Source organism: Schistocerca americana, chromosome 7 (assembly GCF_021461395.2).
Source record: "Schistocerca americana isolate TAMUIC-IGC-003095 chromosome 7, iqSchAmer2.1, whole genome shotgun sequence".
Classification (NCBI taxonomy): domain Eukaryota; kingdom Metazoa; phylum Arthropoda; class Insecta; order Orthoptera; family Acrididae; genus Schistocerca; species Schistocerca americana.
In genome coordinates, this window is record NC_060125.1 from 391,366,982 (window position 1) to 391,380,846 (window position 13,865).

Consider the following 13,865-nt stretch of genomic DNA (forward strand, 5'->3'; position numbering starts at 1 on the left):
TTTTAATGCACAGGTAGGCAAAGATAGAAAGGGATTTGATCAAGTATTGGGATGTTTTGGATATGGAGGCAGAAATGAAGAAGGGGATAGACTCCTGGATTTGTGCCAGAGGAATGGAATGAAAATAGCAAACAGCTGGTTTATGAAGAGAGAAAGTGATGTTATCACCAGATACAGTTGGGATGGAAGAACGAAGAGTGTAATTGATTATATTCTAGTAGATAGGGAATGGGGAGAGAAAGTAACAAATGTGAAGGTAATTCCAAGTGTGAGTGCAGATGGAGACCATAGATTACTGGTGGGACAATGGAAAATGAATCAGTGTGTGAAAAATAGAAAACAGAAGAAAGTGATGAGGATACGGGATTGGAAATTGAAGGAGAGTGAATGTGCTGAGAAGTACAGAGAATTAATAACACAAAAATTTCCAAAAGAAGTTTTCTGCGATGTAGAAAAAGAATGGAGTTTATTCAAAGACACTTTAGTCGAAGCAGCACAAAAAGTATGTGGCAGAACATCTGGAAAGGAAAAAATAAGACAGACAAGTTGGTGGGATGATACCACAATCCAAGCAGTCAGAAGAAAAAGTGGAGCATGGAGAAAATGGTGGAAAACTAAAAATGATGAAGACCATAAAAGATATATAGAGGAAAAGAAGAAGTGCAAAGAAATAGTGGAAACAGCAAAGAAAAAGGCATGGGAAGAGTTTACAAAAAAACTTGAAGATGTGAAGAGCAATAAGAAAATGTTCTATAAAATGATGAAAAATAAAAGGAAGGCTTCTGAAGTACCAGTAAAGATGGAAACAGAGGACGGTACCATTATTGAAGATCCAGGGAATATAAAAGATCTCAGGAAAGAACATTTTAAGAAGCTGTTAAACGCTGAGGAGCAGGTACATGAGGAAACAACAAATAATGAAGAAACTGAGAGAAGTTGGGAAGCAGAATTAGGACAAATTACACGGGAAGAAATGGAAAAAGCTGTGAAGAAGATGAATGGGGCGAAAGCCCCAGGACCTGATGAAGTATCAGTGGACATGATAAGAGCAGCAGGTCCAGTGGGAATGCAGTGGCTGTATAGAGTACTATCAAGCGTGTGGAGAAATAGTAAAATACCTCACAACTGGAGAACAGGAGACATTGTTCCCATCTTCAAGAAAGGCAATAAAAGACTTTGTAAAAACTACAGAGGAATAACCCTCATGAGCCATACAGCCAAGATTTTTCAAAGAATTTTACTAAATCGAATAAGTGAAAAGATAGAAAAGGAGCTGAGTGAAGAACAGCATGGGTTTAGGAAAGGAAGGAGCACGATCGACCTGATATTTTCTATCCGTCAACTGATGGGAAAAAGTTGGGAGTATAACAACAGGGTGATAATGATTTTTATAGACATAGAAAAGGCATATGACTCAGTTAACAGGGAAAGACTCTGGGACGAACTGAAGAAGATAGATATAGAAGATGGATACATTAATGTTATAAAGACAATGTACAGAGGCCACAATTGTAGAATTAGAACACCATTGGGGAACTTTGAATACTTCGAAATAAGACAAAAAAAAGGTTCTGAGCACTATGGGACTTAACTACTGAGGTCATCAGTCCCCTAGAACTTAGAACTACTTAAACCTAACTAACCTAAGGACATGCCACACATCCATGCCCGAGGCAGGATTCGAACCTGCGACCATAGCGGTCACGCGGTTCCAAACTGACGCGCTTAGAACAACACGGCCACACCGGCCGGTGGACTTAAGCAAGGAAGCATTCTATCTCCTGCGCTTTTTAATGTTGTGATGGAGGGAATGAATAGGGCAGTTAAAGATATAGTAAAAGAAACAGACAAAAAGATGATTTTTGCAGATGATATGGTAATATGGGGTGATAAAGAGGTATATGTACAGTTACAGCTTGATGCGTGGAAGGAAATAATGAAAAGGTATGGATTAAAAATAAATAAAGATAAGAGTGAAGTAATGGTATTTGGAAGGGAGAAAGGAATCAAAGGAAATATTACCTTGAATGGAGAACCCCTCCAAGTGGTAGAAACTTCTGTTTTCATCAATCACTTTTAACACATTATCACCTAATCCTGCAATTCTTTTTTATACTTTTTCGATTGCAGTACTAATGAGTTGGTTTTCTTTTTTAATTTTTTTCATATTCTGTTCTTGGTTGTTTTCCCCATTTTTTAAATTCTTTTCATTGCTCTTTTCATTTCCCATGTGGTCTTGTTGTTTGACAACCTCTGAGTTGCATTTTGCAAACATTTATTAAAGACGAAAAAACATTAACCTATTACATTTAAAACTTTCGTTTTCACATTCAAGAATTATGTTCACTGTCATTGTTTAACACTTATGAAATTCTGCATTTTATTTTAGAACTTCCCTTCATTTGGTTTCCTAGTCATATCTATTCCAAAAAATGTAAACTATTCATTCCTGCATTTACTACTCATTTTCTTAAAATCATTGAACTTCCTTAATTCTCCAACAAACTCGTGTTAAACATGATTTAAAATTGTCATCCTGTCTGAAAATATTTAAAAAATTTATAGTACCTCTAACTGTTGTAGTATCTTTAAACAAGTCTGAGCTAAGCAAAAACAATCTATTCCTTTATGTCTACATGTAGTAAAATATTCTTTAGTTATTTCTTAATTTTCAAGAATGAAATTATCAAAAATAACCACAGAATTATCTTCACATTCATCATTATTTTCAATAAAAGTAGCAATCTCATTATGCTTATCCTCAAGTTTTTACAGATTTTTTATAAATCCTCGATGTTTCAATTGATCTAAACTTTTTGAATAAACATACAAATGATTTATTTTATCCCAGTTTAACCATCTTGGATCTAGAATATAACAGTAAATCATTAATGTCATTTCCACAACTGTTTGGTCCTATGATTGCACATTGAATAGAATTTGGAAAAATACACTGTGATTATATTTTGACTTCCCAGGAAGTCTTAGTTTTGGTTCCCAATCGATTTTCGTTTATTTATATAAATTTTTATTAGTATAAATGAGTCACCCTTTTCAGTTAAGTGGTAAGCCATTCTTCTCAAAAAAAAGCTTTACTGTACCTATATGAGACAGCTATAATAATGTTACACTAGTCAGTTTTTATACAGCTTCGTAGACTCCAAATATTACACAAAATTAATAATAAACTTTAGTGCTCTGGAGAAATAATATAAATTCCTATTGGTCAATATAGCTTGAAAAACTTGGAAAAATTAATTAATTCAAAAACGCTAATATAAACATTAAAGCAGATGAAATTTTGAACAGAATAATTAATTAGAGTGATGTAAAATTATATGGGGATATAAATGATAGTATTAGGAACATTTTTGAATTTAATGATCAAATTGCTGAATCTAATAAAAACAATTATGTTTGCAAAATTATTCTATTCGAATTAATTAACTTACAGCATAGCTGATTTAATGCCAGTAAAACATACTGATCCTTTTCATCTAGAAAGAATTATTATTGCTTCATTCAAGCCTAATGCAGAATTTGCTGGACCACTAATTCATGAACCACATTATCCTGTACATACACCAATTTTTAATGCTATACAGGATTTAGATAGAACTGATGAAAATGACAGTCTGATTGACTGAAATGGAGCTACTGTGACCATTGTTTTATAAATGTCTTAATAAATTTTTTCCTTAATAAATCATGAACAGAATCGAGAGTTTTCAGTTTTAATCATTCTTTGTGAATGAAAAGACTAGAAATAACTTGAATCTCCCCAACAAGAACATGGAGATTAATATAGCTGTTGGAGATGGTTGGATTCATGCTAATCATGCTCAACTGCACATGAGCTTTAGTATTATTGGAAATGATAGTTCACATTATCCAACTTGTGATGGAATATACAATAAAAAGTTAATTGAAAACTTTGTAACAAAGCTGTTTGAAGTTGTCACCATAAAGAAAGGAAACAATATTTTATCTACAATCGAACATCGATTTATTTCTTCCTCACCTCTTATGCAGTTAATGTTCTCTCTAGCAAATTAGTTAACTATGGTAGCACATATTTTTAATACTGGGAAAAAAAGAAGTAAAAAAGAACAAAGTACTTTATCCATTAGCATTATGAAGTGGATTTTTTAAAGATTGCAAATAAGTACTGGGGGAAGGAGATTGGACTATAATATATATGTGGTCGTTGAGTGCTGGAGTTGCTATTTTTAGATGGGCTGATCGTAATCATGCTAGAGTTGAAGATGCAACCACACTTCCTAAGGAACGAAAAACTGTTGTAGAATAGATGGAAGCTCATGTTCCAGTTGTTAAATTAAAACTAGAATCTTTACTCGAAATAGAACAAGAAAGAGTGAAAATCTGAAAATTCCCATTTCTTTCTTTGAACTACAAACCATAGAGGTTGCTGGATTAAGTGGAAAAAAATTTTCAGTTATATATCATTGATTCATTGATTGATTCATTGATTGATTTATTTGATTGATTTATTTGATTGATTTATTGATCCACCTTTAAACATTTTTCATGCAATTGACATTGTCATTTTACATACATTATATAATTACAAAATAAGTCATACATTTTTAACATTCTGAATGAGTAAATATGTTTTATACTGCACATGTTTAGTAGTCATTAAACATAAATGTGTCGTGCAGAATGGCAAAAGGAGATACTGTATGTGTAACACAATACACATGCTAAGAAAAACATTTTAACGAATATAAATGAGACAGGCTTAATAATGTTAACCATCGGGGAAAATGTATTATGTAAATAAAGCACAACAGCATGGTACAATAACATTTTCAGAAGAACTTATGTAATAGGGTGGTCATGTCATATAGTACATTATGTAAATAAAGCACAACCGCATGATACAATAACATTTTCAGAAGTGTTCATGTAATATGGTGGTCATGTCATACAGCAGTTTTAATAGATTAGATCACTTTTATTACATACTTTAAATTCTTCTATTGTATAGAATGCTTTTTGTCCAAGCCACCTTGTTGTAATATTTTTGAAGACATTAAGTGATACACTGTGTGCTATAGGTGGTAGCATGTTAAATAATTGTATCCCTGTGAATGTGTAACTGTTTTGGTTTTTTTAAGCTTAGTAACTGGGATGTCCATCTACCTTTGGCGTGCGTCATGGCTATGTACAGACTTGTGCAGTTTATAGCTGTCTTGGTTTTCTTTTATGTGCACTAAGCAACTGAGAATAAACAGTGATGTAAGTGTCAGTATTTTTAACACTTTGAAATAATCTCTACATGATACATGTTTTCTCATTCCAGCAATACACCTAATGGCCTTTTTCTGCCAAATAGAAATTCTTTTTGCCCCAGAGGCGTTGCCCCATAACAGCACTGCATATGTGAGGTGGATATGAAAAAAGGCAAATGTCTTCTGCTCTTGAATTTCTTAATTTTGCAATTGATCTCATGATATCACTTAACTGGACCTCTTTCCATTCACATGCAGGAGAATTGTGTTCCATGTGTTGTAGGAAAGATACAGCTTCCTTTAGTTCCTGTTGATGTTTATTATTTGACATAGCTGCAGCAGAGGAACTTATGTCACAAGCTTTAACGAAATAGGCATTGAATTCATCTGGTGTGATATTCACATTACAGTAATCACTTTTACAGTTCTTACTTCTCCCCAGTTCAGTCTTTACAACGTTCCATGCAACTTTACATTTGTTGTCAGAATTATTAATGTAATTGTCATTTGCCTCTCACTTTGCTAACCTGATTTCTGATCTGTATTTACTCTTTAACTTAATATAACTAGCTTTGTCTGCATCATGATTTTTATATTTATCATAATAAATCATAACCAATGCTCTTAACCAATTACTACAATTCTGCTGAGTTTGATATGCCTTACTTTATTTTCGTTGTTTTCCAAACTAAACGAAATAATAGTCAGTTGATTGATTCTTTTTTATCTGATCATGATAAACTACGGAATATATACTTTAAAAAATGGGCATAACGACGTTTTCCTCAAGAAATGTGGAATCTAGATCCAATAAATAATTACCTAAATGAATTAGGCGCTTTCCTAAATTTTAGGAGTCACATAATTGAATATTGATGGTAATGTAACACTCCTCAATTTCATTGAAAATTATTCTATATATGTCGTAAATATGTCTACAAGAAAGACTGTGTTAACCACTCAGAAAACAACAATGAAACTGTCTATCACTTTTAATGATAAAATTCCGAATGACACACTTGCATATATTGTAATGTATGGTAAAAAAAAATTTGACATTCGATGCACAGTGCAGAATTTTAACTCAGGATTTGTTATAGCATTTCGAATTTTTAAAATCAGTTGAAAAATAAACAAAAAACGATCTATTAAACTGCTTCTCAATGCCCACAAGCGAGAGTTGTAGCTTAACTCCACTCTGTATGAAGCCTCAAGGCTGACTGAATGCTTGAGCTGTGAGCATCGAGTTTCATCTAAGTTTGAAGGTCACACTCCTTGCTATCAAACCGCACCTTCCTGCAGAACGTGCCTGTTATCTCTCTCTCCATCTTATTCATGTGTATTTTGTGTACTGAACAACAGAAGCCTCTGATGTAAGTTCCATTTATATTAATACAGGAACATACTTCACTTCAAATGTAAATTATTCTTTTTCAATACTAATTTCTGTATTGTCACTGACATTTACATGTTGTTTGCAATTCGTGTCTTCCAAAAAAGGGATAATCTGAAAGAAAATAATTTATGTTTCATCCAAAATAAACAGATGAAAATGAGGAAATTAGAATCAACTTTGTCTCTCGAAAACTGACTATATATACAAACTGTTGATCTTTACTCTCTGAAACTCTGCATGAGTAAGTCAACTGAAGGACTGTGGCCATAGATGTGATGAAGTCTTAAATAAGTCAAATGTGGAAAGGGCTAGCCATTTGACAAAGCGTTTTATTTCGTGGCCTGTGTACTTAATAACGACCTGAAAAATACTGATGATCTTGCTGTTTGGTCACCTCCCCCAAATCAACCAACCAACCATCCAACGACCAAAAAAATGAAGAGTTTCAGTTAATTCTGAACTTAGTCTTTGTGATGCGTTGTGTAGACAGAGTCAGAGGCCTGAAACTCGGAAACGACCAGAAGGTGTTCGATAGGAAACGTTTTGCACATTTTAATTTGACTATGTTAATTGTAACCAGAAAAGAATGCTGTATAAAAGTTGTGAGTGAGTGTGTAAATATTAAACTGAGTTCTTCAAATGATTGTTCATGGTTGTTCATGGAAAACACTCCTAGTGCGATCAACCTGCCCGTATACTACTACTATGAGTGTTGTACAATGCCTTTTGGACTGAATATTGCACCTGCCACTCTCCAGTGGTTATTCAATGGAGTTCTCCAGAGTTGTTGTTGTTGTGGTCTTCAGTCCTGAGACTGGTTTGATGCAGCTCTCCATGCTACTCTATCCTGTGCAAGCTTCTTCATCTCCCAGTACCTACTGCAACCTACATCCTTCTGAATCTGCTTAGTGTATTCATCTCTTGGTCTCCGTCTACGATTTTTACCCTCCACGTTGCCCTCCAATGCTAAATTTGTGATCCCTTGATGCCTCAGAACATGTCCTACGTACCGATCCCTTCTTCTATTCAAGTTGTGCCGCAAACTTCTCTTCTCCGCAATCCTACTCAATATAGAGTCTAAAACCCAAAAAGTACATAGTCTGTTTCCAAGATATAGTGTTTTCTAAAGACTGGATTAAGGATGCAGAATCACTAGAAAAAGCGTTTGACAGGTTAAAAGCTGCATGCCTCACACTTAGCATCAACAGGTGTCATTTTGCTCACACACAGTTGAATTGCATGGAGCATATTATCTGCCAGTAGAGATTGAGGACCAATCACCATCTCACTTCTGCTGTACATGACTTTGCAGCTCCACAGACAGTTAAACAATTGCACTCATTAATTGGGTTGGTTAATTATTACCAAAAATTTGTCCAGGGGTTTGTGGATAGTGAAAACCCACTGACTGCATAATTAAAGAAAGGTGTAACTTAGAGAAATTATTCAGCGACTGAGAAGGAATTACTATCAGAAAATACCCCATTAAATGAGCTTATACATCCAATGATTACTAATAACAATAATAAATTCAGCATTATCAGCTTCATGTGTCATCACAGCCTTTTTTGTATAGTATGGTAAGAATGATAAATCTACTTTTCATTCATCATACATAGATTTTAGTGTCACAGAGTTTCATTAAAAATATGTTGATGCTAATCATTTAGGTCCCAGTGATTTGTTTTCTTTTAATAAGCATGAGAAGATGGAACAATGAAAACAAAACTTGGAAGCAAGAAAATATACTCTAGAAAAAGGCAGTAAGCAATTTATAATCAAAGAAATACACCAGTTATACAGTTAAGTAACTGATTTTCAAATTCTGATATTTGAAGCCTCATGGTTATGGGGCATATATGTTATGAGTCACTTTGCTTTTAATGGCTTCAGCGATTTCCTTCAATCCTTCCTTATTTGCCTCTTCAAAGTGGGGTATGTTACTGTTACATCGTTGCAACCACTCCCTTATCTTTGGGTATGCATCAAGTACTACTCCCATTGCCTGAAAAACAGAAAGTAGCTATGTCACTATGCCTTAACAACCAACATATTGTTATAATATTTGTAAAATTGAAACAAAAATGTTACAGTGGTTTTTTGTTGCAGAAAATCTTTACAATATATTTCCAAGCTGTTGCAATGGTGTATTAATTCCGACGCACTGACTAATAATTCATTTGGAGAAGAAACTAAAATTTCATTTTCTTCCTAACTGAATTAGATTTACTAAATGAAATCAATGGAGATGAAATCAGTGAATTGTGAGTACATGAGACGATAGCAGTGAAATAGATTCAGAAATCTTTCAGTAATTAATAGTAAATTGCTTTCCTTTTTCCAAATTTTGCTTTATGTTACACTGAGGTTGCTGAAAGTCATTTCTTAAATAACCAAGTTTCATTTACAGCCAGTCATTTGTTTAACTAGCAACTTAATTTAAATTTAATTTCGAAATTTTGTATTTCAGATTTTCTTGTCATGAACTGTAGTGTTGTGGAAAATCATGAATACCTTTGGCTCTCACATGAGTGATTATTTGCTTGAAGGACATTTTTGTAAAACATTTGGTTGACAGGTTGTCCTGGAGGAACGAATTATGTATGCACGATACCCCTACAGTCAAAACAGCAAATGAATATTTGCTTTGATCTTTGATTTGCTCATTCGAGCAGATCCTCAATTCACCACTTTGTCTCAGGATCGTGTTCAAAAATCCAGGTTTCATCACTTTTGATCACACGACTGAAGCATTCATGGCCATTGGTAATCCTCTCAAGAAGATCAACGTACACATTTCTTCAACTGTCCATCTGCTCAGTGAGGTTTTACGGCAGCTTTTTGGCATAAACCTTTCGTATGTGCGAAACTTCCATCAAAATTTGATCTACGGCGAAAGTGTTTAACTGGTCACCCATCATCCTTTTTCTTAAACGTCGGTCTGGTCTCACAAGAGCTCGCATACATTCGACGTTTTCGTCGCTTTTTGAAGTTGAAGGTCTCCCTGAGAGAGGATCATCTTCATCGTGTTCTCGGCCTTCCAAATTGATTTCAAAGGTCGCACTCGCGGATTCCCCAAGTTTAACACAAAACTTGATAGCATAACGTTGCTCTAAATTCCGCTGTCCCTTTTTCGTAACACGCAACAAAAACACAGCTTCCCTGATGGCGCTCTCAAAAATCACGTGATGGCTATACAGAGCTGAAACGCGGACTGAACATTTAGAAGGGATGAACATACAGATGTAAGCAAGTAGATCAACACAGCGTTGCCAGATCGCTCGCAGTGGTTCTGAATCTCATTACGTCTCTCACACACCTCTTATTTTGTATCATTATACGAGGGTTGCCCTGAAAGTAAGGCATTGCATTTTGTTTCTCATCACGTAGGTATCATTTGAAGTCTCCTGAGTGAGCGCGCCAAGTTTCCGTCACTTCCGACAGATAAGGTAGCTGCAGGACAGTTTCAAAATGGTGTCTGTAGGTGATGTACGTTACAAGCAACGTGCCATCATTGAATCTCTCACTGCAGAGGAAGAAACTGTGGGGAATATTCACAAACGCTGGTGCAAAGTCTATGGAGCGTCTGCTGTCGACAGAAGTACAGTTAGTCGCTGGTCACGGCGGGTGAGATCATCAGAAGGCGGTTCGGCGGACCTCCACGGTTTGCAGCAGTCGGGGAGACCATCCGGGGTTCTCGCATCTGATATGTTGCAGCGAGATGATGTTGTCATTCGCCATTAAGGGACGCCATTCCTTGAAGACATCTTGAGGACGATGAGGAGGTGATTCACTCAGTGAAGCACTGGCTCCGCCACTAGGACAAGCATTGGCACCGTCAGGGCATACACGCCCTTGTTTCGCGCTGGAGGAAGGCCATAGAACGGGATGGAGATTACGTGGAAAAATAGGGAGTGTAGACAAAGCATAATTTTTTCGTGTGTATAATTCCCATTACGTTCAGTAAAGATTGTTGAAGGAAAAACATGCGGTGCATTACTTTCTGGGTGACCCTCGTACTTGCAAAAGAAATAAATGCGAGCTCACTGATAATGCTACTACAGTGGTGAAACATATTTGGGTTTCAACAAACAAAATTGTGTTCTTTCAAAAGAACGGCCCCTCCAGATCATTAGTTATCTTTCTCCGATAATGTGTCGCCTTTCCAGGCGCACCGCCATGGTTTTATCACCACAGATCAACGCCCGTAGGAAACCAGAATCAGCTCACCTGCAGAGTGGCCGTAGTCACAGCGCAGGCGATGTCGGCCACCGTGACGTGGTCTCCAGCCACCCATCCAGTGGGCTCCAGGTACTTCTCCAGGATACCCAGTGCCTCGTATATTGCAGCTTTCTTGTCCGGTTCCACGTCAGTTTTTCCCAGGAACATCAAAGGGGCCTGCAAAACACGACATGATGACATTTGAGGAAATCTTGTTGACTGTAAGATGCGTTAAGAAATACAGAATACTGCGTTTGGCAAAACGGGGGAACACTTAGTAATTTCTTTGCCGTAACATCAAAAATCTACCGACAGGTTATTGTGAATCCATTTCTGACAACTGAACTACTGACTTGATAACTATGATGTCTGGTGATACGTTTGCACGGTAAATCATTTTGAAATAACGTGTCTTAAAAACTTCGCGCATCAAACGGCTAGTTATGTCATTCCACTTGAAGTTTTCTTATTTATATAACAGCTATATGTGTAAACTGAAACTGAGTGCTCGAATGCTACGCTGTTTACAGCGTAACACTGTGCTTTTACGTCATCGTGCAATTTTTCTAATTGGGTGTGTAACTTTTCTGTGTACGTCTATTATGACGAAGGTTCCCAACAATATATTTAAACCGGTTCATTTCGTATTGTATCAGTTTCTTCTTCTCCTGTTTTCGCAGTTCTTGCGTTGTAGTACAACACACTCCTGTTCCCAAAAGTTACAGTTTCAAACATTTTCTCCAAAATTCTGGAGAAATTTTTGTCATCAGTGGATTTTTTTAGTTAAAAAAACGTTCTGTGTTGACTTTTATGGGTACATTAGTTTACATCTTGCGTAAACTTAGTTCCTTAAGAAAATAATTATTTTAAATACTTTTTATCTCATCTAGCCTCCAGGTGAGATTGTGTATTTTAATGCGTGTTCCTGTTTTGCCGCATGTCGTAGTGGTATTATTTTGTAAATTTCTGCAAATGTTTTATTAGTCTGCATGAATCGAAAAATGTTAATATGGATGTTTTGTATGAAAATTTTGTGCTTGTTTGCTACCATGTCCAGAGTTAACTGCCCAAGTCATTCGAAAGAGTCTTCAGCGAAATAGTTGAAAGACTTTTTTATCGTGTCTGGCTCTCTCGGAAGTGTGGAATCTTTTTTTAGAGAAAATTTAAATACACACATCAAAAAAAGTTTTGTGCCACCCCAGTTCCCAGAACTCCTGAAGATAGACGTTGACTGTGGATATTGTTTCACAGACGCATTCCCTTTCGCTGTTCAGAGATGTCACTAAGCCCGCCCGAAGGTGTGAACAACCATGCATGAGCAGCACCTATTAGACGGAGGTGGTCCGACAGACGATCAGTTCCAGTCATTCCACCAGGAAGGAGGTACACGGCTCGTGTTGTCTGTAGTTCAAAAATGCTTAGATGACCAATACCGTGGTTCGGTCGCGTCCACATTGTTACATTGTGCCACGAAGGGCTCTCAACAAGGGATGTGTCCAGGCGTCTCGGAGTGAAACAAAGCGACTTTGTTCGGACGTGGAGGAGACATAGAGAGACAGGAACTGTGATGACATGCCTCGTTCAGGTCGCCCAAGGGCTACTACTGCAGTGGAGGACCGTTACCTACAGATTATGGCTCGGAGGAACCCTGACAGCAACGCCATCATGTTGAATAATGCTGTTCGTGCAGCCACAGGACGTCGTGTTACGACTAAAACTTCACTCCGTACGTCCAAGGCTGACGTCCATCTTTGCAACCACGATACCATGTAGCGCCGTACAGTAGGACCCAACAACATGCCGAATGGACCGCTCAGGACTGGCATCACGTTCTCCTCACCAATGAGTGTCGCATATGCCTTCAACCAGACAATCGTCGGATACGTGTTTGGAGGCAACCCGGTCAGGCTGAACACCATAGACACACTGTCCAGCGAGTGCAGCAAGGTGGAGATTTCCTGCTGTTTTGGGATGGCATTACGTGGGGCCGACGGACGCCGCTGTTGGTCATGGAAGGCGCCGTAACGGCTGTACGATACGTGAATGCCATCCTCCGACCGATAGTGCAACCATATCGGCAGCATGTTGGCGACGCATTCGTCTTCATGGCCGACAATTGGCGCCCCCATCGTGCATATTTTGTGAATAACTTCCCTCAGAATAACGAATAGAGTGGCCAACATGTTCTCCAGACATGAACCCTTCGAACATGTCTGGGATATATTGAAAAGGGCTGTTTATGGACGACGTGACCCATCAACCACTCTGAGGGATCTACGCCGAATCGCCGTTGAGGAGTGGGACAATCTGGATCAACAGTGCCTTGATGAACTTGTGGATAGTATGCCACGACGAATACAGGCATGCATCAATGCAAGAGGACGTGCTACTGGGTATTAGAGGTACCGGTGTGTACAGCAATCTGGACCACCACCTCTGAAGTTCTCGCTGTATGATGGTACAACATGTAATGTGTGGTTTTCATGAGAAATAAAAAGGGCAGAAACTATGTTTATGTTGAGCTCTATTTCAATTTTCTGTACAGTTTCCGGAACTCTGGGAACCGAGGTGATGCAAAATGTTTTTTGATGAATGTAGTTTACAATGCAAGAACACCTAAGGCGGTTAAATTGTCGTCAAGCTGTGGAGAAAGTATATCGATAAACATATAAAGTTTACGTTGAAAATAACACCAAGCTACACGAAAGTATATACACTGAAGAGCCAAAGAAACTGGTACACCTGCCTAATATCGAGTAGGGCCCCCACGAGCACGCAGAAGCTTGGACTCGACTAATGTCTGAAGCAGTATTTGAGGGAATTGACACCATGAATCCTGCAGGGCTCTCCATAAATCCGTAAGAGTACGAGGGGTGGAGATCTCTTGTGAATAGCACGTCGCAAGTCATCTCAGATATTCTCAATAATGTTCATCTCTGGGGACTTAGGTGGCCAGCGAAAGTGTTTAAACTCAGAAGAGTGTTCCTGGAGCC

General features: G+C 37.5%; 1 protein-coding gene across 1 annotated transcript in view; it reads right to left on the minus strand.

The window, feature by feature from the left end:
- Nucleotides 1–8,406: 8,406 nt before the first annotated feature.
- LOC124621972 (glutathione S-transferase D7-like) overlaps nucleotides 8,407–13,865 on the minus strand; it is a 104,895-nt gene continuing 99,436 nt past the window's right edge. Inside the window, exons 5-6 of the mRNA XM_047147506.1 lie at nucleotides 10,882–11,049; nucleotides 8,407–8,656 (exon numbers count right to left, since the gene is read on the minus strand). Of these exons, the coding sequence (XP_047003462.1) occupies nucleotides 8,498–8,656; nucleotides 10,882–11,049 (327 nt within the window). The 3' untranslated portion in view covers nucleotides 8,407–8,497. The remainder of the gene's footprint in view (nucleotides 8,657–10,881; nucleotides 11,050–13,865) is intronic.